This window comes from Marmota monax, unplaced genomic scaffold (assembly GCF_021218885.2).
Source record: "Marmota monax isolate L192 unplaced genomic scaffold, Marmota_monax_Labrador192_F-V1.1 WCK01_AAM20220418_F8-fsc00013, whole genome shotgun sequence".
Lineage (NCBI taxonomy): Eukaryota > Metazoa > Chordata > Mammalia > Rodentia > Sciuridae > Marmota > Marmota monax.
Genome location: NW_026692202.1, coordinates 23083763 through 23106543, shown reverse-complemented (window position 1 = coordinate 23106543; position 22781 = coordinate 23083763). Strand labels below are relative to the sequence as shown.

At 40.1% G+C, this 22781-nt stretch overlaps 1 protein-coding gene across 1 annotated transcript in view; it reads right to left on the bottom strand.

Annotated features, from left to right (window-relative positions):
* The window catches only part of Tbx18 (T-box transcription factor 18), a 30008-nt gene extending 16691 nt beyond the window's left edge, over positions 1-13317 (bottom strand). Inside the window, exons 1-4 of the mRNA XM_046431947.2 lie at positions 12577-13317; positions 11288-11492; positions 9019-9120; positions 5481-5652 (exon numbers count right to left, since the gene is read on the bottom strand). Coding sequence (XP_046287903.1) covers positions 5481-5652; positions 9019-9120; positions 11288-11492; positions 12577-12883 — 786 coding nt within the window. The 5' untranslated portion in view covers positions 12884-13317. The remainder of the gene's footprint in view (positions 1-5480; positions 5653-9018; positions 9121-11287; positions 11493-12576) is intronic.
* Between the last annotated feature and the right edge of the window lie 9464 nt (positions 13318-22781).

Below are 22781 nucleotides of genomic sequence, written 5' to 3'. Positions count from 1 at the left end.
TATAGATGATGATGCTAAGGCCTACAGAAGCAAGAGACTTCTGAATCCTCAGGGCTGAATCTGGAAGCCACTCCCTTGACCCACACACAGCTTGATCTCACCACTATGTCTGCCTGCATTCTTTATGAATTTACACTGTGTGGGCAGGCATCAGGACTGGGCCAGGCCCAACAAGGGAAGCACAACGATGGTTCAGCCTACAGAGGTAGTAAATTCAGCCCTAACAGGTCATCACCTGAAAAATTAATGATATAACTGTCCTGGTCCTTTGCCCAAATTATCTATTATAAGTTTTTACCTTAAAATACACTTTCAAATATGAACATAAAACCAAATGGTCAATTTTACAATAATAAATATTAACATAAATTCTGCTTCTCCTCCTTCTCTACTTCTTAACTAGTTTCTCTCTTTAGGAAATAGATACATATTTGACATCTTGGGGAATACAAGAGTTTGAGGGAAAATTCTTCCTTTTCTCCAAGCTAAGAAACAAAATGTAAGCAAAGAATAGCTCTGATAAAAACCCAGAGAGAATTAGCACAGCTTTTAGAAACAAATCACAGATCAAAAGAAAAACTACTTCGCATTAATTGAACAGAAACAAATGAACAATTTCAGAAGATTTAAATGAACTGACTTTGAATGAAGGAAACAAAAGTTTATTTAGGTTTTCTGTTCACCAGAAAATGAAAAGTATTTTCCTGTTTTATGAGGGCCTCCGACAGCTCAAGAAAATTTCTCCAAGTAGGTATATACGTTTAATTAATTAATTTATGTTCTTACCAATTCAAAAATGACTTGAGGTACAGTATATTGGGGTAAGGTAAACAAATGACCAATATATGCCTCTGTCTACATGTTAAGGAGCAATTGTCAATAGCAATGTGAAGATTATTCAAGCAAAATAATATAATTTCATCATTATCTATAAGAATTTAGCGTATTTCTGAAATTATTTTAGAGAATGCCAAACAAGTTTCAGTTCTTCTTTATAAGATAGCATTATTTTCTTTTTAATGAGCTATCAAAATTATAATGATGAGTGGTCAATCTCAGTTTGCTTATAAAGTAGAACAAGCAAAACCAGGAGAACCACTAGCCTTATAAAAAAGGAAACTGCAATGATAATGTCCATCACTGAAACCCAAATAATTACATCTGATGTGCATGTTCTAAGCTCTCTGTTCTGTTTAGACAGAGGATTTGGGGCTTACCTATAGCACAGTCACACAAACCTATGTCCATAAATACAGAACACTTCTGCCTATACAGGCTAATACATGCCTTCTACTTTAAAGACTGAACTTGAGTCAAAATAAGTATGATATTATTTATTTCTGATCTGATGAGTTGAAAGTGCCTGGAGTTTGACAGACAGGCAGCTGCGTCTAGTCTTACAGAACAGCTGAATAGGGAAACTCCCTGCTGACTAGAAATTTTCCAGATGACTTAAATTCCCATGTTAGAATAAGTCAAGCAAAAGACCAAGAAGGAACAGATAATAAAAACCTGGCTCCCTGCATTTTTGGTGATACCAAGTACCAACTCACTTTAAATGATAGGGGACAAAGCTATAACAACTGACTCACAAACTTATAGCAAGAATGCCTAACTTTTGTTTTATATGTAACAAAATAAAATAAGTGATTTTTAAGTACCTTAAAAATAAGTACTTTCATGTACATCAGCTCACCTGATTCACTCAAAGTTATCTGATTCCAATATAACCCATGAGAAAACCAAGCCTCAAAGGGTGAAGTAACTTTCCCATGATCACAACAAAAGTGCTGTACCACTCTAGGTCACTACAAATTCCTCCCACCAACTTTGTAAACTCCCCTGGAATATCTTGCTTTACTACCCAATTCTCAAGGAGGAACAGGAAGATAGTGAGTGAGGGAACCTGTATCTCTGAGTCCTCAGCAGGTGGTAACGTAAGTCCTCCTACAGGCCCCTGAAGATGACTGCCTGGTCTTGCCATGCTACTTTTCCAAAGCATCCCAGCACGATGGGTACAAATTCTGCCGAGGTTTAAGTTGCACCATTTCCTGTTAAATGTCTTCTAATTTTTCAGGTAGATGCTTATCTAAATGTTTTCCTTCAGATGGCAAGATTCATGTGGACAGGGAAACATGCACATAGTTAGAATTTAACCAACCCAAGCATACTAACAATCTGCACCTGGGTAGCCCAAGGACGAATTTTGCTTTGTATAAAAGTCAGTATAAAACTTAAAGAATCTCCAAGAAATCAGATAGGGATCAATGACCCAAAATGAGTATAGATTAGAGATTAGAAATTTATTTCTAGTTCTTTTGGTGAATGTGACTCAGGGTCTACCAAGACGGCCATACCATTCAGGTGAAACTTTCTAATTCAATAGTCCCTTTCCTGGCAGAGAGGAGGCACTTAGCTTCTGCCTTCCCCAGCACCCACTTCTAATTCTAAAGGAAGGTACCACAACTTCTAGTAAAATTGTGGACTCAAATGAGCAGTGACTAGCTAAATTACTTTCCTACATTTTTTGTCCTCCCAGTTCCCAGTTCTACTCTGCTAAGGATGCGCAAGCGTACAGCATTGTGACTTGAGAAGTCCATGTAAGTCTGGAATTTTTATTAATTTAATGCAATGCCATTGCAGGAATTAGATTCTCACAGGCTGTAACTAGACCTAGGACCACATGAGATATGACATTATTGTGGTTTTCCCAAAGTGACTTTTCAGCTTTCTAAATACCAGGGAGTATTTATAAAGAAACTTTAGTGAGAATCCAAAATGGAAATATACTCCATGCCAAAGTAAATTTTTTAATGTTGTGTACACTTTAAGTAAACATAACAGACACCTTTCTACACCCAATTTCTCTTGGCCAGATCAAGGTGGCATCTTTACTTCTCTGAGCTGGCAGGATTGATAAACTATATAAAAGATCCCTTCCTTCCCCATTTAGGCTAGAAACTCACCAAAGGCAGAGACAATATCTTTGTATCTTTTACTACATTTTACAAAGTTTTCAATGTTTTTAAAATGATTAATGGAAAAGAGCACTTTCCCTTACACACTCTCCTCTGGTGTAACTGACAGGTAAATACATTTTTACAAAGGCAGTTTCTTTGCTTCCAAATTGCATAGAAACAGCTCTCTTCCTACTCTCCACACACATTAAGTACCTTCTTTTATTAAACTAGTACATCCTGCCACAGTCTTAAAAAAATTTCCCAAATAAATTATACACTTCTCTAAATTTTACCTGTTTCTGCTGTGTTTTATTTTTGTAATAGTGAAATATTTTAATTATTTAGATTTACAGAGCTGAATTTCAATTTGTAACCTGTCCTTTTATGTTTTAAATAAATGATATTGATAGTTAACTTTCGTATCAACTTATCTAGCCACAGTACCCAAATATTTGATCAAACACCAGTCTACATGTTTCTGTGGAAGTATTTTTTAAGGAACATTAACATTTAAATTGGTAGACTTAGAGTATAACAGATTATCCTCCATAATGTGGGTGGGCCTTATACAATCAGTTGAAGGCCTTAAAAGAAAACAGACTGAGGTCCCCAGAGGAAAAGGAAATTCTGATAGAAGACTACCTTCAGATTCAAGGTGAAATACCAACTCACCCTGGCTCTTTAGCCTGCCAGCCTACCCTACAGATTTCAGACTTGCTAGCTCCCCAACAATCACATGACCCAATTATTTAAATCTCTCTCTTTAGCTATATGTATATGTGTAGCACTCTTTGTATGCATACACACACACACACACACACACACACACACATATACATATACACATATATACATTGTATTTTCTGAAGAATGATGTTTTAACTCAAGTTGGGTCCTTTCTGTCCAATACAAAATTACAACATTAAAAATCATAATAAATCACTAAATCTACATCTAATATTAAACACATTCGATATTGCATATAAAGCCAGTAATTTGGACTGAAAGAATCAGAACTATAAAAGGATTTATTGACTTTAGAAGTTTTGTACTTTATATATGACAGTAAATAGTTTTTGGATCCAATAATCACTTCAGAAGATATATTCTTATACTAGGAAAACTCAAAAAGGGTAAGGTACTTTTAAGTTTCCAAAATAGTTAATGCTAAGTGACATTTTTTTCTAAAATTTCCTGTACAACGAAAAATTTAAAAAGGAACTCTCAATGAATATGCTACCAACATACCAACATTTCACAGACAGCTCCCACAATGAGAAAGAAGAAACCAATGTGTTTTTTTTTAACTGAAATGAAGAATATCATTACAACTTGACTATATTAAATTGTAGAAATAAGCACAAAGAATAAAAAGAAGGAAAATGAAATAATGCACTAAAATGTAGGGCATGAAGTTAGATTCAGAAAAGAAATTTATATTATTTTTCTGATCCTGTTTGAAATCATAAAAGGCAATAATTAATAAACAAAAGCACTACCAATGTGAGGTTTTACTAGATGTGTCCTGAAAATCTAGACACTGCAAATGTACTATAATGAAATTAGTTCTCAAAGGTTTTCATTAAGGTAAAGTGTTTAAGACACTGTCTAGCAACTTGCAAACCATATCCTTTCATCACTGTATTATAATTCATGAGTTTGTATTTTTGTTTTAAAAGGTTTGCTCATAAATATGCGATCTTTATGTCACCCCTTTGAGAAATGAACACGTTTTTGTTCCTTTTATGTATGATGTGTTCTTTAAGGCATTTCAGTTCTGCATCAATCAAAACATTCTCAAATAATGGAAACCTAATAGAAATATTAGCTTTGAACAGAAATCAGCTTATATCCAGGGTTACTTATTTATTAAAATAATAAAATAGAATTCCTGCATAAGAACAATGCTGCATAAAATTAATAAGGTGTTAAAAATGACTGTATTATTGAAATGGCTGAACTTTAATTTACATATCATGTTTAACCAGTTTTAAGAACAAAAGGAATTATTGTTATAACATATTTTGACATATTAGATGTCATTATAAAACAACTGGGAGCTTGCAGATGAGACACACAAATAGCATAAGCCTGGGCTAGTACTGAGAAGCAATGAGCCTCAGTTGAGAAAAGAAGTGACTGCAGGCAGGATACAATAAATCATTATCCTCATTTACCCGATTCCCAAGTAGTATTTATATTTAGAACATAATAACTACACCTCTTGAGAGTCACACAAATGTTTTGGCTAAAATAAAAGTCTCTGCCTTGGGTTTTTTTCTCGCCAATACAAATGCAGTATCTAGTTTTAACCTATTATATGTTTCATAATATACTTCAAAACCAAAAGCATAGTCTCTGATGCAAATATAATCTTGATTTTTGGACAGATTATGCACATGCTGATCAACCAGGAAAGTAATATTGTGATCTTAGAAGTGTCCATTTCCTTCAGTCAGACACAGCACAGATTTGGCTATGCCATCCAATGGTGGTGTATTACAGAGGCCATCTACTCACATGGCCTTGGTCATCCAGTTCATTGTTGGTGAGCTTCAGCTTGTCGAAGCTGATCACTTGTCTCATCCAAGTCTCCCCGGAGGCAGGTGAGTCTGGATGAATATACACCCGGGGTGGCACAGGGGAGTCAGCATTACCCGCTACCATCCATTTAGAGCTGTGGTAAACATACCTACAAGGCAAAGACAGGATTTTCAGGTTACGGACTATTTATTTCTTGGAATTTCCAGCTCAATAGTATCAGATCAAATATGCACACTTAATGTCTAAAATAAATGTATTTCTACTTTATACCCAGAATAAGCCTTCAAGCACTTTTCAAAAACTTTCTGAAGTTTCAGGGGCCTACTGACAACTCAAAGTAAGTAGGACATTAAGAACTTAGCGAAAAATATGCACACTATCACCCCCATAAACTCAAGTAACTTAATTTTAATGAATCCCACTTACATTAGAAATTCTATCTATAGTGTGATATTTTCCATTGTTCACCTGACATGAAGAAACTATGACGTTGTCAACATCATCTTTAAGTAATTCTCAAAATACTTGACAGATATCTTAAAGTATCATACTTCCTTAAAGATCATTTCCCATTTTAGGCTATGTACAATCGGGTGGGATAGATAATAGAAAGGTGAGAGGAAATTATCATATTTTGATAGGAAAATAGTCTTATCTGTTATTTAGAATTTTTTTCTAATGTTATGACATTATAAGTTTAGGATAAAATATTCAGTTTAATTTTAAAAATTTAAATAATATTAAATGTAAGCCTTGATTCACCTCTGATATTTCTCTTTCTTGTAAGAAAATTATTTCAAGTAGTTTCCAAATACCACTAATCAAGATATAAATAATACTTTGAAAATGATGGTATATCCAATAAATGTTACTTTTCTAATAGACAAAATATCCTATGCTGTTTAATTATACATACCAAATATATAGGATTCAGTAAGAATACATTTAAATAACAATGTTTCAAGTTAAACATAAGATCTTAAAATTTAAACCTATATTCAGACAGTAATTTATTAATATTAATTTAAAATTTAAAAATTAGAAACTTGTGTGTCAGTGATGAAAAGAGTATAAAATGAAATTGTCCTAGATGTTTTTGTTACCTTTGAGTATTAAAATATGGTATATAATTTATAGCAATAATTCCTGAAACTAAATAGTTTCAGAAATTTCTACCTGTGTAATGTACAAATTTCTTTTTAAAACAGCATGAAACATTTTCATCACATCTCTGGTGAGACTCTTTGTTTTAAGTAGGGTGACATTTCATTCCCTTTTGAGCTCAATGCCTTCTATTATTTAATTCCTTTTCTTGGGAAAATGCATCAGCACAAAATTATGAGTAATTTTTAAAACATTTCTTTAGTTGGTACATTATTTTAATAAATAAGTTTCTGATTCTGGTATTTTGTGATTACTTGTTCTACATTGTGATAAGGGGCAATCATTTTTAACTTGACCAAACACCACCAGTCTTTGACATCAAAGAATAAGTGAAAAAAAATTTAGTATTACTGAAAAAGTTTGAAAGCAAAAAGGAAATCTTAGAAATGCAAGCAAGCACTGAACTGTAGATATGACTACATTACTACCAAAATAGAGTTATATGCTCTATCAAAATATTGCAAAATTATACATATCACATACTTTAAGACTTCATAGTCACTAAGAGGATAAATGCTACATGTTATACATTCTTCATAAAAAGAGCCTAAATATGTATGCTAAATACAACTTTCTTTTTAGGGAGCAACAAAAGTGAAAGCAAATTTATGTTTTACAGTTGGATCTTTTAAAATCTAACATCATCATAATAATATGTAAATTTTTCATACTTTCTGTGAGAGACTAGATAAGAATGAAGTAAAATAAAACATCTAAAATATATGGAAGAGATGCAAGGAAGAAATAGGACACAAACTTAGAAGAGAAAGGAATAATTTCCTAGCTCATTAAGAATTAGATTATCTCCCTCTGCACAAAGCACAAATTAGCATATGAGTTTTTTTTAATTAGTTGTTCAAAACATTACAAAGCTCTTGACATATCATATTTCATACATTTGATTCAAGTGGGTTATGAACTCCTTAGCATATGAGTTTTAAATCAAGCACATTTAAAGAATAAACTTTAATGCTTTCTAGCTTCTGTTATGCAACAATTTAAGCAAAACTTCCTAATGACCTATTTTAATTAAAATCAATTAAAATTAAAATAAGTTAAAATTAAATAATTAAAATTAAGTCATTAATTAAATCAATAAATGTATAAAATACAAATTATACACAAAACTGAAATAAAACTTCCTATTATCCATTTTTGTAGTATTTCATATATGCCATTATATAAATTGAAATCTATATACTTCTTAAAAAATTTTTGTTTTAGTTCAAAATGAACACAATACTTTTGTTTTACTTATTTATTTTTTTAATGTGGTGCTGAGAATTGAACTCAGTGCCTCACATGTGCAAGCTAAACACTCTACCACTGAGCCACAACCCCAAACCCCAGAAATCTATATACTTTTGACATCATAAAGCTATTCTGCCAAAACAACTCCCTAAATTTTTAAGTGAGAAAAACCAAATCTGATTTCACTTTAAAACTTACTAAACACTCTATTTAAAAAGAAACAAAGAGGAGTAAAATTTAAACAGCATCCATCATCTAATCTTCCAATGCTCAAAACTTCCTTTTTGAAATGTTAGTTAAAACTTCCTTTTTGAAATGTTAACTCTTCAGAAAAACAAAAAGCATTGCCATTAAAAACAGCTGATTTACTTTCTTACAAAAGAAAAAAAGAACAAAATTTGGTTTGAAACTGAAGAACACATATCTTTTCAAAGTTTACCTAATGTCTAGATAAATGTACTCTTTCAAAATGAAAGTATTATAAATGTTTTTAAAAATTGTTAACGACCAACCAAAAAAGTCCAAAAGGTAACAATTCATTGCCAGTTTAGAGATGCCTTAATATAAATGAATTATAAAATTTTATTTTTCATATTTATAGAAAATTTTAGATAATTTTCTCAAATTAAATGGAAAAGGCCTATAAACATTTATAATTTTGAATATAAAAAGATAAAGGAAATTAATGTGAATTTTTTAAAAAATCAAGAAAATTTATAATGTGTATCTATAAACTTTACCTAACATTTCCTCTCAGAATCCTAACTAAAACATGAATCAATGTAAAAAATACATTTAGTTTATCAACTGTTTTATAAAAAAATATTTTGTTTAGCAATACCATATGGGCCCCTATTAAAAGTCTTCAATGTTTGAAGACATTTCTGTATCTATTAAAAACAAAACAAAAATTCAGTTTCCACACTTTCCTGAAAGAGAAGACATCGTCTGGGCTGTTGAAAATCCATGGACACTGGACTATGGATCTAGAAATTCTACAGGCTTCTGGAAACAAAGATCATAGTAGTCACAAATGAAACAGGCACTAGTCTACAAAGCCCTACAATTTTTCTTATTGTCATGTATCCAATCACTGTACCTGTATCTCTTGTTGTCCACTGGAACAATATCCATGGCAATATAGTATTGTTGGTGAGGATCTAATCCAGAGATCTTCACTCTCATTGCTGGAAACATGCGCCTATTTAAAAGGGAGAGGAGAAAGTAGATTTGGGTTTTGTTTTTGTTTGTGATTGAGAATGGAGAAATGATTAAAGCAAAATATCTTCTCTAATCTCTATTTTTAGTGCAAATTCATAACTTTCCTTACAGTGATGCAATTCAAAGTGTCAGAACATAGAACATATTTAAACTAAGGTTTCAAAATGTAATTTTTGCACCCTGTGTGCATGTGCTCCATGTTTATTAAAATGTCAACAGAGCTAAAAATAAAAGAACTACTCCTACATTGAGGGAGTGATGGCACTAAAGAAAGCAAGCACTTCACTTCTTAAAACAAAAACAGTAAGCATATTTACTTTAATAATACAAATAATAAAATGGACCAAATGGTAGAAATAGAAATTCCAAATTTCTGAAAGTGATAAAATATATTATAATGTGAAATTTTAAAGGGGGTTATAAAAAACCACAAGGAGCCAATGTGCCATGCTATAACCAAACAATATGTTCTTTATTGAGACAGGACTTCCTGTCTGCAGCATGGTAGAGGTGAAGTGCAAAAGTTACTCTAAATTTGAAAGCTATAGTAAAACTTCTTTATTGAAAGCAGAAACTAAACACAATGTATATTTACCAAATAATTCCTTCCCCCATCACACCTCAAAAATGCTTTCTATTTTAACCAATCTTACTCAAACCTTCACTAATTAAAACAAATGAAATCCCTATTTCTCTTGGCTTCCCAGAGATATATATTAAAAGGTACCTATCCTTTGAAAAGGGCACAGCAGCAAAAAATAGAACAGCAAATTTTATTTTACATTTTTTAGAAAAATAATGGAAATTCCTTTTTTAAAAAAATTAATCTTTGATTTGCATCTAAGACTTCCAATTAATCTAATTTTGGCTAATTTAGCTTTATAACACAAATTTTAGTAGTTATTTACCATTTTTTTCTAAAACAATAATGCTAGTAAAGACCACTTTCAGAGAAAGGAAAGTCCATTATTCCTAACTAAGCATGAGAACAGTTTAATATGCAGACTGTTTTAGTGTTATTTCAGTGCACCTGTAAGATAAAGAGTAAAGGTCTTTAACTACATCCTTTATAAGACAACTGTTGCTTTGTGTTGTTGAAAACTGAATTTGGATCATTAATAAAAGCTCTGTGAAAATGTAGAAGGTAGCATATGGATTCAATAAAATATGTTTTTGTAATTTCTAATAAGTTCGGATACTTTTATGCTATCCAGGTTTTTACCATGTGTACTCCCTGAAAGAGTTGTGTGTGCTTTTTAAAGTTCCTTTTAAGGAACATATTATTAATAGATTTCATTGCACTAAATGAACTGAAAATTTTAAATGTGAATATCAAATATCTCTGTGTCCGCCTCAAAATAATACGATCTAGCCAACAAATCCATTTATTTTACTGATGGATGTGAAAATTTCATACTTAAAAAAAAGATAATTTCTTACAGTAGTTTTTTTTTTTTTAATTTTTCTTCTGAAAATTAAGGCTATGTGTTGGACTTTATTTAGGAAAAAATATTTAACCACATATCTGTAGATTTACAAAAAGGATTTTTAAAAATCAGGGTAATTATTCTTACAGCTATACATGATTGAATATATATTACTGGATAATTTCAGGGATTTTTCATCCTATTCTAATAACAAAAGAGCACAATACATCATGTTCTCAGTGCCAGGAAATCTGAGAAAGAACCAACCTGGAAGTTTCAAATCTGAAAAGGCAGATCATAGTCTGCTAAAGAGCAAACGGTTTTAAAAACTTTAAGAGGAAGGAGAAGAATGTACCCCCTGTTTCCAGAACTGTTAACTGGAGCCTAAATAAATACCTGGTTCGACGTAAATATGACCTCGAATCTCTAATGGCCCTGCGTGAGGAACATCAGCCGCGATAGTTGAGGCATTAGCGGCGACAACACTTTTCTCCTGGCACTAACAAGGGGGCGGCCAGGCTGGGCCCTTCACCGATTGCTTTTGGTGATAAATAGGAAAGTCAGCCTCAAAAGTGAACTATGGTTGGGCCTTGTCGCATCTGTCTGAAAAGGCGACCCAGAGCTCCCGCCGCGCTGCAGACCCTTCTCCATACCCTGGCGAGGACTAGGTGAAGCCACCGTCCGGGTCGGTGGGGGCGTCCGCTGCAGCTCGCCCCTTACCTGCCCGCCTTGGTGATGATCATCTCGGTGCCAATCTCGTGAAAGCGCTTCCAGAGTTCTGCTCCTTGCAGATCTACCCTCGGCGCCTGGGGAGAGGGCAGCGGGGTCCCTGGCCGGGCCAGGACAGGCGCAGGGGACCCTTTCGGAGAGCCTCCCGGGGACGCCAGCGGGGAAGCGCCCGGCAGGAAGCCGTCCTCACAGCCGCCTGGACAGCAAAGGGCAGAGAAAGGACCGGTGAGGGCTCCCGAGGGGAAGCCGCTCGGAAAGAGGGACCCCCTCGGCGGGCGGTTGAGAGGAAAAGTACTGAGGGAAAGGGGGAAGCTTCAAGAGCCTTCGGGGACACCAAGCGAACTGTCCCATCGATAGACGTGCCTCTCAGCCCCAACGGGGCGCTCGGCCCTCCAGACCCACAAATCCAGAACCCCGGGGAGGGGCTTTGCCAGGCCAAGGCCCCAAAAGTTTTCGCGCTGCCGCAGGGTGTAGGACACACGCCCGACGGTCTGACACAAGTCCCGGGGTACAGTCCGAAGGCAGACTCCTAAGGAACCCGCCAAAGCGCCAGGCGCCCCCGCCCCAAGTCGCAAATGCGGGGGCCTCCCTCCGCGACAGGCTTCTGAGGCGTCTCGCTTTGGGCTCGGCCTGAGGCATCTTCCAGGAACCTTTTCAGACCCCGCTCCCGGACGCTAGCGCTTCAAGCCCAGCAGCAAAGCGGCGAGAAGAGCGCAAAAAGCAATCGAGCGGTCGCCGTCGGCCTTGGCAAGAGAATCCAGAAGGACAGGGAAGGGAACCGCTCAGCTACCCCCGGGGAAACCACTTTTGCAAATACGCCGCCCTCTTCCTGGTTTAAACCAACGGTTTAGGGCATTCTTTCCGGTTTCGGGGGGGTTATGCCGTCGCTCTACCCTCCCCCCGCCCCAGGCTTTTAAAAGTTAGGAAAGAAAAAGGAGCACCCATTGGCTGGAACCCCAAGGGAGGCAGCTGAGAAAAGCACGAATTGGCACCTCCGCGCTCGGCAAACAGCGGCGGCTGTCGGTGCTGGACGCCGAGTGGGCGGCGGCAGCTTGCTGGGCGAGGCTGGAAGCTGCATTTTAACCGTATCTAGGGTGGCCAGGTTGTGAAGCGAGCCTTGTGTCTGACACCCAAGGCCAAGGCGCTCCAGGCTGAATTAAGGACCCCGCGCGCACGCACACCTACAGACTCTCAGTTCAGGTTCGCCGCCGCCGTGTGGGCGGGCGGGACCTGGGAAGAGTCGCGCCGGAAAGAAGTTGGGCTGGAAGGGGCCGACTCACCAGCAGCTCCTCGGGACCCACAGCTCGGCTCCAAGTCTGTGCAGCTCCGGGCTGGCCCGGACGCCGCTCCAGCTGGCGGTGGGTGCGCAGCGCTTTCATCTCCCTCTGAGGAGCTCTTTTCGCCCGCGCCACCTCCACGGCTGCAGCCTCCGTCGTCCGCGGGCCCTGCCGCCTCTTCCGCGCCCAGCCTTCGCCGCTTCTTTTGAAGCTGTTGCTGCTTCTCGGCGCCGATCAGCGCCTCCACAGAGAAGGCGTGCGCCTTGAGACTTAGCATACTGCACGGCGAGCCCCTTCGCTTCTCGGCCATCCCCTCCGCCCGGTGCCCACCCGCCCCTCTCTCATATACACTCACGCGGGCACACGCACACACTCGCTCTCCTTGCCCCACCAAAAACGGAACAGTTCTTGGGGGGGGGGGGGTCTTCCGTATCTGTCCCTTTCCCTGCCGCGGGCAAAAAGAAATTTGTCGTTTCCTCTTTCTCGCCGGTGTTGGGATCCGAGGAACCAGCGACGAGACCGCCAAGTTTCCTTCCCTCAGTCTTTCTCGCGCTCTCTCACTGATGCACTCCTTCGCTCCCACCCCCTCCACCTCCTCCTGCTGCTCCAAGATCTGCCTCGACTGATGCGCCAGAAAGGGCTAACATGGGTAAAAAACACTCTGCGGACACAAATTAGGGATTGTAATTGAAATTTGTTGCCTTGATCTGTCAGCACTTCCAGGCAGGAGAGCGGTGGGAAGAACTTGCTCATTAGTGTCAATAAAGCAGTGGAGGCGGAGCCTAGGAACCTGTCAATCCCCGAGACAGATAGCCAATCAGGAGGCACCGACTCCGCTCTGCCCGCGCCCACTTCCTTACAAGGTAGCAAAAAACGTGGAGTGAAAAGCGCCGCCATCTGGCTTGGATGTGCCAGCCTAGCGTTGGCTGAACCCTATCGTTCTGGCTGCCTCCCACAAGCCTTGTCCAGGCCCCGTAATCTCCAGATTTTCTCGCCAGGGCCTGGAAAGGCGGAGTCTTCTGTCTTTAAACTGAGAAAACCACCAAGTTAGCATATCTAGAATCTTTACAGGAGTCTTAATTCCCGGTCCCACATTCTTATCACTTTATGTTGCTACAACTCGGAATATTTGGGGAGGTAGGGAGAATTCACAGCCACCGGTCGGTCGTTTCTCATTCGAACATTCCCGCGTTTAGTAGCTCCCGCTCCATGCAGAGCATAGCATTAGGTTCAAATTTTACTCCGTGGATTTTTCTTATTGGTGACAGGTTCAAAAATATTTAAATCACCTACATTTAGGAATACAATGTTACATTATCTATCACTCAGTCGCCCATATAAATTACCAGGAAAATCATCCCCCTTTTTTTGTAGACCCCTTGTTCTTTTGATAGTTATTTTAAAATAGGTCATTGAATTTTAATTCTGCATGTGTTTAATAATATACATTTAACCTTAAAACCCTTTAAAACTTCACAAATACAATAAATTTTAAAACTCGATTGCCGCTTTAAAAACTTTCTCTGTGACATAACTTTATATTCTTCCTGATCTAAAAAGTGCCACTTTTCTTAATTTTTTAAGGGTCAACTTGTTTCCTTAAAATAAACGCAAGAGAAAATAGGACTTTTCAGTTGAATGACAAACATGTATGTACCTTTTGTTTTGTAGTTTCAACTCAACTTTTAAGATCAACAAAAAACGTGTTTTGTGTAAACATAAATCGTAGAATAAAATTTAATATATATATATTACCCTTTGGTATAAAACACACAATTAATAATAGTTTTGTTTTTTTTTTCTCTCTTGTCCAATTAAACCCCCGCAACCATTAACTGCCCTATTTTTTTCTGATTTCTCTATAAGCGATCAGGAGAGTAGCTTTTGGAAATAGCTTCGACATTGGGACCAATCTTTTTGCTGCCAGTAGCTCGGTAACTAGGGGTTCCTTCAAGACTGGACAGCAGGGGAGGAGCAGAAACCTAGCAGGCGGTGCCCGGAGGCACGTGCAGGCCGCCCTGGAGAGCCTAGCTGTCTCAAGATCATAAAGGACTCCCTAATATCCTTGGGGACGAGGCCACTTCAAATGCTTAAGAAACGTCATCAACGGGAAGGGTCTGTTTTGCATTTCAAAGGAAAATCTTGGTCACTGGTTTGGAGACGAAGGGGGACCCAAACTCAAGCCCTGTCCCAGGACAATATTATGTCCTTAAAAAATTAAGTGCAAACACTGTTTCTGAAGTTTGGTGGAGGGCAAGAAGTGATGAAAGAGAGCTAAGAGGCAGCTGGGAGAGCTTGGACGGGGAAGGGGGGAAGGGTGGCAGATGTGGCCTGAGGTTACTCTTTAGGCATCTGGGGGCTAGGGAGCCTGAAGTCAGTTTCAGTTGACAGTGAGAACAGGAGCCCCCTCCAGAACCAGGCTCTCTGTGACCCTGAGGAAGAGCTACTGCTACAAGTCGAGCTTGGGGGCATTGAGGTCCAGAGGTGGAGTTGCTGAAACCTAAGGGCCTACTCCGGTCCAGCAGCTGGAGGAGGAGGAGCTGCTGGTTCCGAGAAACCGCCAGGGACAAACGCGGTTTCCAGACGCGATTCCCTATGCCCCGCAGTTTAAACTGATGTAAGAAGTTTACATGGGGCCTGCACGGCGCTCTCCAGATAAAAAAATCCTCTTTTCCTCCTCCACTTCTCTCTCTTTTTCTCCTGGAGCAACTAGAGGGGCAAATCTCAAACCTCGCAGAAATCTGGTACTTAAAGTCCACAGAACAAACAAGCTGGAAAGCCTTGCTCACCGAAACTGCGTCCAAGCACTTAGAAATACTCCTAGGGTGCGAGGGTCGCCCTGGAAGGACAAAAATTCTAGCTCCCTTAATCCCACCCACGCATGGCTTGGGGAACCTTAGCAATAGGGCCTCACCACCGCTGGCTTCCTGGGACTTAAGTGAATCCAGGCTCAAATTCCCAAACTGAGCTGGACCAGCTGCCCCCGACCGGGCGGAGCCCTGAGTGGCAGACTGCAGCGCACCTTTACCTCGGTTCCTAAAGAAGGGGCAAAGAACCTCTCCTGGGCACAGGAAGAAAGCACCCCAAATTGGCTGGGGGGAGTTATGGTGGTGCTAACAAGGCCTTTTCCCAACCTTAGGGCGTGCTCCAGCTGGGACAGAACTAGACCCTGGCGCTTTTCAAGTAATGAAAGTGGGAGCAGAACGCATACTGGTGGGAGGAAACGTTCGCTTTTGAATGTGAATGTGCCAGTGTGCGTGTGAGTGCGCCTGTGTGCACGTGTCCGTGTATGCATGTGTACGTGCGCATGTGCACCTGCACATATATAAAGGTGGGAGAGGATCTATGTTTGCGGGAAGGTGTCCGCCTGACACTTTGGGGAAAAAAATGTCTTTTTCAAGTGGGAGCTACGTTAAAGAAAGTTTTAAAACTGAAACAGGCCTCTTGCAGGAAAGACCAGCGGGATTCTGTTAAAAAAAAAAAAAAAAGTCACCTCAGAAATGGGTCGATCTCAGGGACCTGGAGAGAAAGGGAGGGGCAAAGATCCTTGTGTGTCCATATACAGTACATCCGTTCTATTTTTCTTGGTGCAGTTTAAAATTGGACAGTTAAGAAAGATTCTTAAAAAAAATCAGATCCCTCAGTACACACTATACACAGCTTTGTATACTTGATATATGCGTGTGTAGTTTGCTACTTCATCTTACCTGATTTATAAGATACTGTATTTATAAACAAGTGTTTATTTTTAAGTTCCATAGGTAAAAACCCCACACAGCAGAACTTCATTCTCTAGATAGATTTTTTTTTCTTTTTCTTCTTCTTTTTTCTCTTATATTTGACAATCGCTGTTGAGAGGTTTTACCCTTACGTTTGATTTCCCCTGCACGGAGACCTCATACAGGGAGACGACCAGTCCTGTCATTAGGAAAGTATGTTCTTGGCCTCTGAACTCGGGGTGCAACTGGTGGTCCCAGAGTTTCCAAACTGAATCCAGACTTCCTTCCCACACATAAAAAGACTTTTATTATTAGCTAAAAGACTAACCGAACTGAACAAGAGAAATACAGAAATAGGAGGGGGAGTTGGTGAGTAATGGCTGAATCCAACCACCAACAGGGGTATTTGGCTGTGTTACTTTGTAATTTGGGAATGAGACATATCTTAATTGGGGACCTAAATAACAGATACCACTGTGATCATAATGCTGCTTACCTGAACTAGGTCTCCCTCTCTCAGCCCTCGCTGCCCCTACCTTTCTTCCTTCCTTGTACCTATTCTTCTTGCTCCTCCCTCTAATCCGAGTTAATGAAAATAATAAATTACAACCAGTATAAGTTTACAAGGGCTACGGGAGTAAATTCAGGAGGCCGGGATTTGATGACTGCGCCCTCGCGAACCTCCTCCTTGCCTGGTCTGGAGCTGCAGCTGTAAATCCAGGATTGGAGGAGAAAGAGATCCAGAGCCGCAATTCCTCTCTGCTCTGTGAGGTCGCGGACTCGCATGCAGACGTCGTCTTCTCACAGGTCGTCCACAGTCGCCTTCTCTGCCAACAATCCACGGAGACTGAGGCCCGCTAATCAAAGAACCCGCGCAGACAGTGAAAGAACTCTATCAGGGCTCCTCAAACTCAGACTCGGTCCGGGGGGCCATAGAGTTTCTCTTCCAATGATTTTTCAAATCATTTATCATTTCTGGCTGGATCTCAGGGGAAGTGAGTCATTTCGGGAGAACAAATGAGAGTGTACTCCTCCTCGGAGGGTAAGCTGGACTTCACTCCTCCTCGTCTCATCCCAGGTTCTCCAGTTTGCAGAAAGGAAAGATAAAGGGAGGAAGGAGGCTTCTAACTGATCGCATCAAGGGAAGTGAGGAAGTAATGAACCTGCAATGTGTGCGGAAGAAAATTCCATGCGCTGGATGAGTGAGCTTCCCTTCGTGTTCAATTTCCAACAATATCTGTTCTACCTCCAAAACATACTGAAAGAATCGCCGCCTTCTCTTCCATGTTCGTTGACTCACACTCTTCCCACAACATCACAGGTTAAGGGGTCAATAACAGAAATGTTCCAGAAGGCCACACTTTTATCTATCTCAAATCTGATCCAAATGTAAGATGGCTTGTAGGAAGTAATGAAATTAACACAGAGGTGTGAATGAATACCTGAAGATGGGTGATTGGACATTGCTAATATCAATGTTGCAACAAATAGATTTGGACATAAACTGAGACAATGAAGGAAAAACTAAATAATATTCTCTAATTAATGAGTATTCAAATAATCTATGTAAAATCACGTTTAAAGTAATGTTTAAAATATGCAGCTTCATATTCTTTGAATTAGATATGTAATGCTATTTTCCCTATAAACAAAGATTACCTTGAGTTTGCCAGTTTAGCAAAACGAATTGAAAATGGCCCTGCTCAAGAGTCACTGTCTTTGGTATTTATGTCTCACTATGTTTCCCTTGAACTCCTGAGGTCAAGCTTTCCTCCTGCCTCAGTCCTCCACCTGAGCCTCCCAATTACCTAGGATGACAGGCTTATGTCACCCTGTTGGGCTTTGGTGTTTAACTATTCATAAAAATTAGCCCACCTTCAATTGGTTGTAAATTGGGCCCTGTTTCTGGATTTTACATTGGTAGTTACTACAGTTCTTAAGCAATGAAAATTTTGTGCGCATTCATATCATCTGTTAAAACTATAAACAATGAAGAATGTGTCTGAAATTTATTCATATTTTTGTTCTGACAGATGAGGCATTTTGATTTCAGCTGAATGACAGGACTTTAAACAAAGTAATTTAAAGCTAGCAATAGAATTGTGCAAAAAGAAGTAAGCTATTGAGAACTAGTATTAGCATAGGCAATGGATTCTGGATTTAAACCCATGGCAAAAATTTGAATAGAAGCCATCAATATCTTTTCTACATAACTTGTTTTTGTTTTCACTTTCAATTGTGCATACTCTTCCGTCCTTTAAGAAGTGGATTATGAACAATTCAGGTAGCTAAAAATTGGAAGAGAATAAGGTTTTTGCCTTTTCAATATAAAACCTTAAATTTTGTCTCAAATAAAGCATCGCATTAGAAAATATTTCCAAACTGGGATTTCAGCAAAAAGCCATGAGTCTCTTTGAACAAAAGTCTAAAGAGTGGTAGTAACAAGATGAACTCTATCAAAAACTGTATATGTTCTGGAAACATTGCTTGAAAAGAATCTCAGCATACACAAAACTGTACTTCCAAATTATGTCACACAAAGGAAAGGGGAGGAAAAAACTACTTCAAGCCAAGTAAATTTAGTATAACTAGCATTTCTAGAAAAACGTTAACGTTTTCACGTTCACCTTTAGTCTTTGGTGCGGTTCCTTCTCAAATTACATAAAATGTACTTTAAGAAGCACTCACTACCTGCTACAGATGTCCAGGAAAACTGAATTATGGAAGTCGGAAACATATGGCAGTTGCCTATTGTACAGGGAAGGTACATATGAAAGTTATAAATTTCTTTCTTTAAGTCAGCATTGTAAACGCATTTTTATAGGGTTCACAGTATGTATTACATCTGTAGACTTAATTTTTGAAATATATGTTTTTTTTGAGATATTTGTAATTTTTGATTCTAAAAAAACCTCATCTCCATATATTAGAAATGAAGAAAAACTCCAATAAATACAAATAAATAGGCAGAAGGGCAAACATTTTTCTTTTATTTCCCAGCTGGTTATACTGAAAAGGACATCAGGTCATCTATTGGCAAAGGATTACTCACAATACAGGAGGTGTCCTTCAGTAGAGCAAGCTGCATTTATTGAGCTGTGAAGAAGCAGAGATATCAACTTGAGCAAAGCCAACTTGGGACCTACATTAAAACCACCAGATTAAAAACTGGACCATGCAAGTTTCAAAACTGTAATGATTCAAATTGTTCTTGAGAAAAAAAAACGACTTATTGTCAACCATTTTTTCCATCATAATATTAGTTTTAATCTTGTTTCATTTAATGTTTTTGAAGCCACATTTTGATTGCAATAATTTAAATGACATATTCAGTTTATTAGTAGATACTAAGTACTGCCTACTGCCAAAATATCTTCCCTTATGCCTTCAAAGCTGCTTTAAAACAATCCCTGTTTTTCTACCTTAACCATTGTGTTGTCTTTAAATTTAAATTTAATTATATGAATTTTAAGAGTCATATCGCTCTCCTTGCAGTTTATTTGGAGAAATGTGGTTATAGTGAATGTTCTTGGACCAAAAAAAAATGAGTTTAAACATATATTCCTTTACTCTAAAAGTGGGGCAGTTGCCTACAGGTTAGGTAGCTCTGGGTTACCATCAAAAAAAAAAAAAAAAAAAATCCTTAGATTTCTGTACTGGAAGGGAAGGGAAATGTCCAGACTAATCTCTGCTCTGTTGCGCTGGAATGAAATTTGCTGGAGAGGAGAAATAATACAAAATCATAGCAGATGCGCCCTTCCCAGGCAGAAGTTTTGTTTGATTGTGTTTTGGGGGTCTCTTCTGTGATCAGTGGCAGAGTGGTTGTCTGTACAGGTTTTCTGTTCTTTTCCATTTTCTGCCTTGCTGAGGGGATCCTCTTGGCCAGGCTTTTGATCACTTCTTATGTGAGTCGGTAAGAAATCGAGTATTTAATATTATGGGCTCCCAGATAGATGGGAGGAATCCCTGAAGTGCAAACTATCAGATTCCTTTCCATCCATCTATGGAAAACTGGACAGGGAAATTTCCCCACTTCCTTCTTTACAAAGTTTTGGGTCTCTTCCTGAGTCCCCACCTTGCCCTGCCCAGGCCATTCAGCGTCTCATTTGCATTTATAATTAGTTCTAGAGAGGGACCCCAAACTGCCTTCAGTGGAGTGCACGCTTAGTTGGGTTTTATTAATATTTTAAACTAGCATTTGATTTGATTTAATAACGCAGAAGGAAAGTTTTTTAAGCCAGTCATTTCCAGGGGCACCCTAGAATCCAAGAGGTGGATCCCATCGGTAAAACATTCAAGAATTCACATTTCCGACGAGATTCCACAAGTGAAATTAAAATTCAGTCTGGCTTTCCGAAGTTTGTATTGCTTTGGTCCAATATCTGCGTTTTCTTTCATTTTTGTTTCCTTTCTTTCTGGTGTTGGTACTTTTTTCTTTTTTATTGCTGAAGACAATATGATTTACAGTTTGACTGAGAGTTGCATTTCTGTTTAGAAGGTAAAACGTCCAAGTCAGTTAGCCAAATTATTCCCCGACGGCTCCAATATTGCGCCAGAGTACCGGAGTCAGTTATTTTTATGTCTGACTGTATTTCAAATGTTCAGGGTGATAAATAAAACCGGCCTCAAACTTCAACTATCTCAGTGTGATGAGGAACAATGACAAAAATTAACCCAAAGCATTGGGGTTCTCGCGAGCCATTGGAGCATAAATCAGAGTCGCGGCGGCGTGGGAGCAGCGCGGGATGCAGCCGCGGGACTCTTCCAGGCGGAGCGAGTAGGGCTTCGCTGCGGGGGTTCCAGCGGGGATCGAATCATCTGGGAAAGGAACTTGTTGGGGGAGAAATGCATGGACACGCCTAAGTGATCCCCTAATTCATCTATCATCATGAATTCTCCACTGGTGTGTGTGTGTGTGTGTGTGTGTGTGTGTGTGTGTAAACTCAGAGAGGACTTGGGAGGTAAATTTGGGGAAAGTGTTTAAGGAGTAAAAATCCCCGACTCCACAGCTCTCTCCGGATCCCAGAGGAGTTCCTCTGATTGCACAAGTCACTTGAAAGGGAAATTCCTCTCAGCCATTAATAATTACTTTTCTTATGGAAAATCAGGGAAGGCTTCCTGGGAAGTTCTCCTCCGCGGCGTAGTTGCTTGGAGTCCGGAACCCTCAGGCGTATTTACTTCCTAGCGCATCTGTGGGATTCTGGCAGCCGGCTCACACGAACCCGCGCTCCCTTCCTGGGATCGAAGTGGCTAGACGCCGTCCCTCGGGGCGGGGCTGTGTGTGCGTCAGGCAGGGCAGGAGGTTAGTCGCGACCAGTGTCCGCTGGCGCTCGCCACCAGTTTGAGAGCCCAGGCCCAAGATTCCAAGCCTGAGCCTGGGTCGCGGAGCTCGGACGCCACAGGGAGTTGGGGGCCGCGGAACCGCGGGTTTCTGTTGATAAGTGCAAAGAACAGCCCCTATTGGTGCTAAGTGCACAGTAAGTGCGAAGAATAAATACATCATCTCTCAGAGAGTCTGTCTTGAAAGGGTCTATCAGCCCACTGCGGTTCAGAGCCCGCCGAGGGTTTGGAGATTAGTGCGGGCTCCTGTGCAGCGCCTGCTTCTCCCGGAGTCGGTTGGGCAGGACGCGCAGACGGGGCTGCCGAGCGCCACTCGCCTCTCCGGGAGCTAATAATGTTCATCAAAACCCTCAGCAACAGCCGAACCCATCAGACCTCACCATCACCCAAACTGGGTCTCGGGCCTCGCCGGCATCCCAGCCTAAGAGGCGACCGAAACGCGGGGTACAGAGCGCGGCGCGTTTGTGTGCGTGCGCGTGTTAATTCGCCTTAGGCTGTCAATCTCAGTTACTGCAAAAGCGCCGAAGAGGAAATGGAACGTGGGAGACCAGGCTATTACTGTCTTCTGGCTGCTTAAATTAAGAATTCATTTTTAAAAATAGTTTCAGAGCAAAGTTTAGTGAAAACTTAAGCCCCTCCATAAAGAGCTCTAGTCCCAGGCGGCACAGCCCCTACTTTCCTGCCTGCAGCTCCTGGGAGTTGGGTGTTCACCGCGTTGGCTGCGGAGCTTTGGTTGGTGGCCGCGTCCTGGGAAGCTTGGGCCTTCTTGTGGCGTCGGCGCTCCGCGGTGCGCGCACCCCACTCACGCCCGGCTCGGCGTTCCCGGGCCTTCGCGGACCTAGCCAGCCGGGTGCCCTTCGCTTTTCCTCACAGGCGGAAACCCGAATACCCTGGAGCCTTGGGCCTCCGGCCTCGGCCTGAGCCTTGGCCTTTCGCCCGCTAGGCTCTGGAGGATTCGAAAGCGGGGGAGGTGGACAGAGCTTGGCCCGTGACGCGATTCCGCATGCGTTTGTCTCCTGACCCTAACCACGACACGGCCTTAACCTCGGCGTTACAGCAGGGATAATAATCCTTGCCTGGCTGGCCTCGCTGGGTGGTGGCAGAATAATATATTCCAGTGGGAAAAGAGAGGCGGTGCAGAGGCACGGT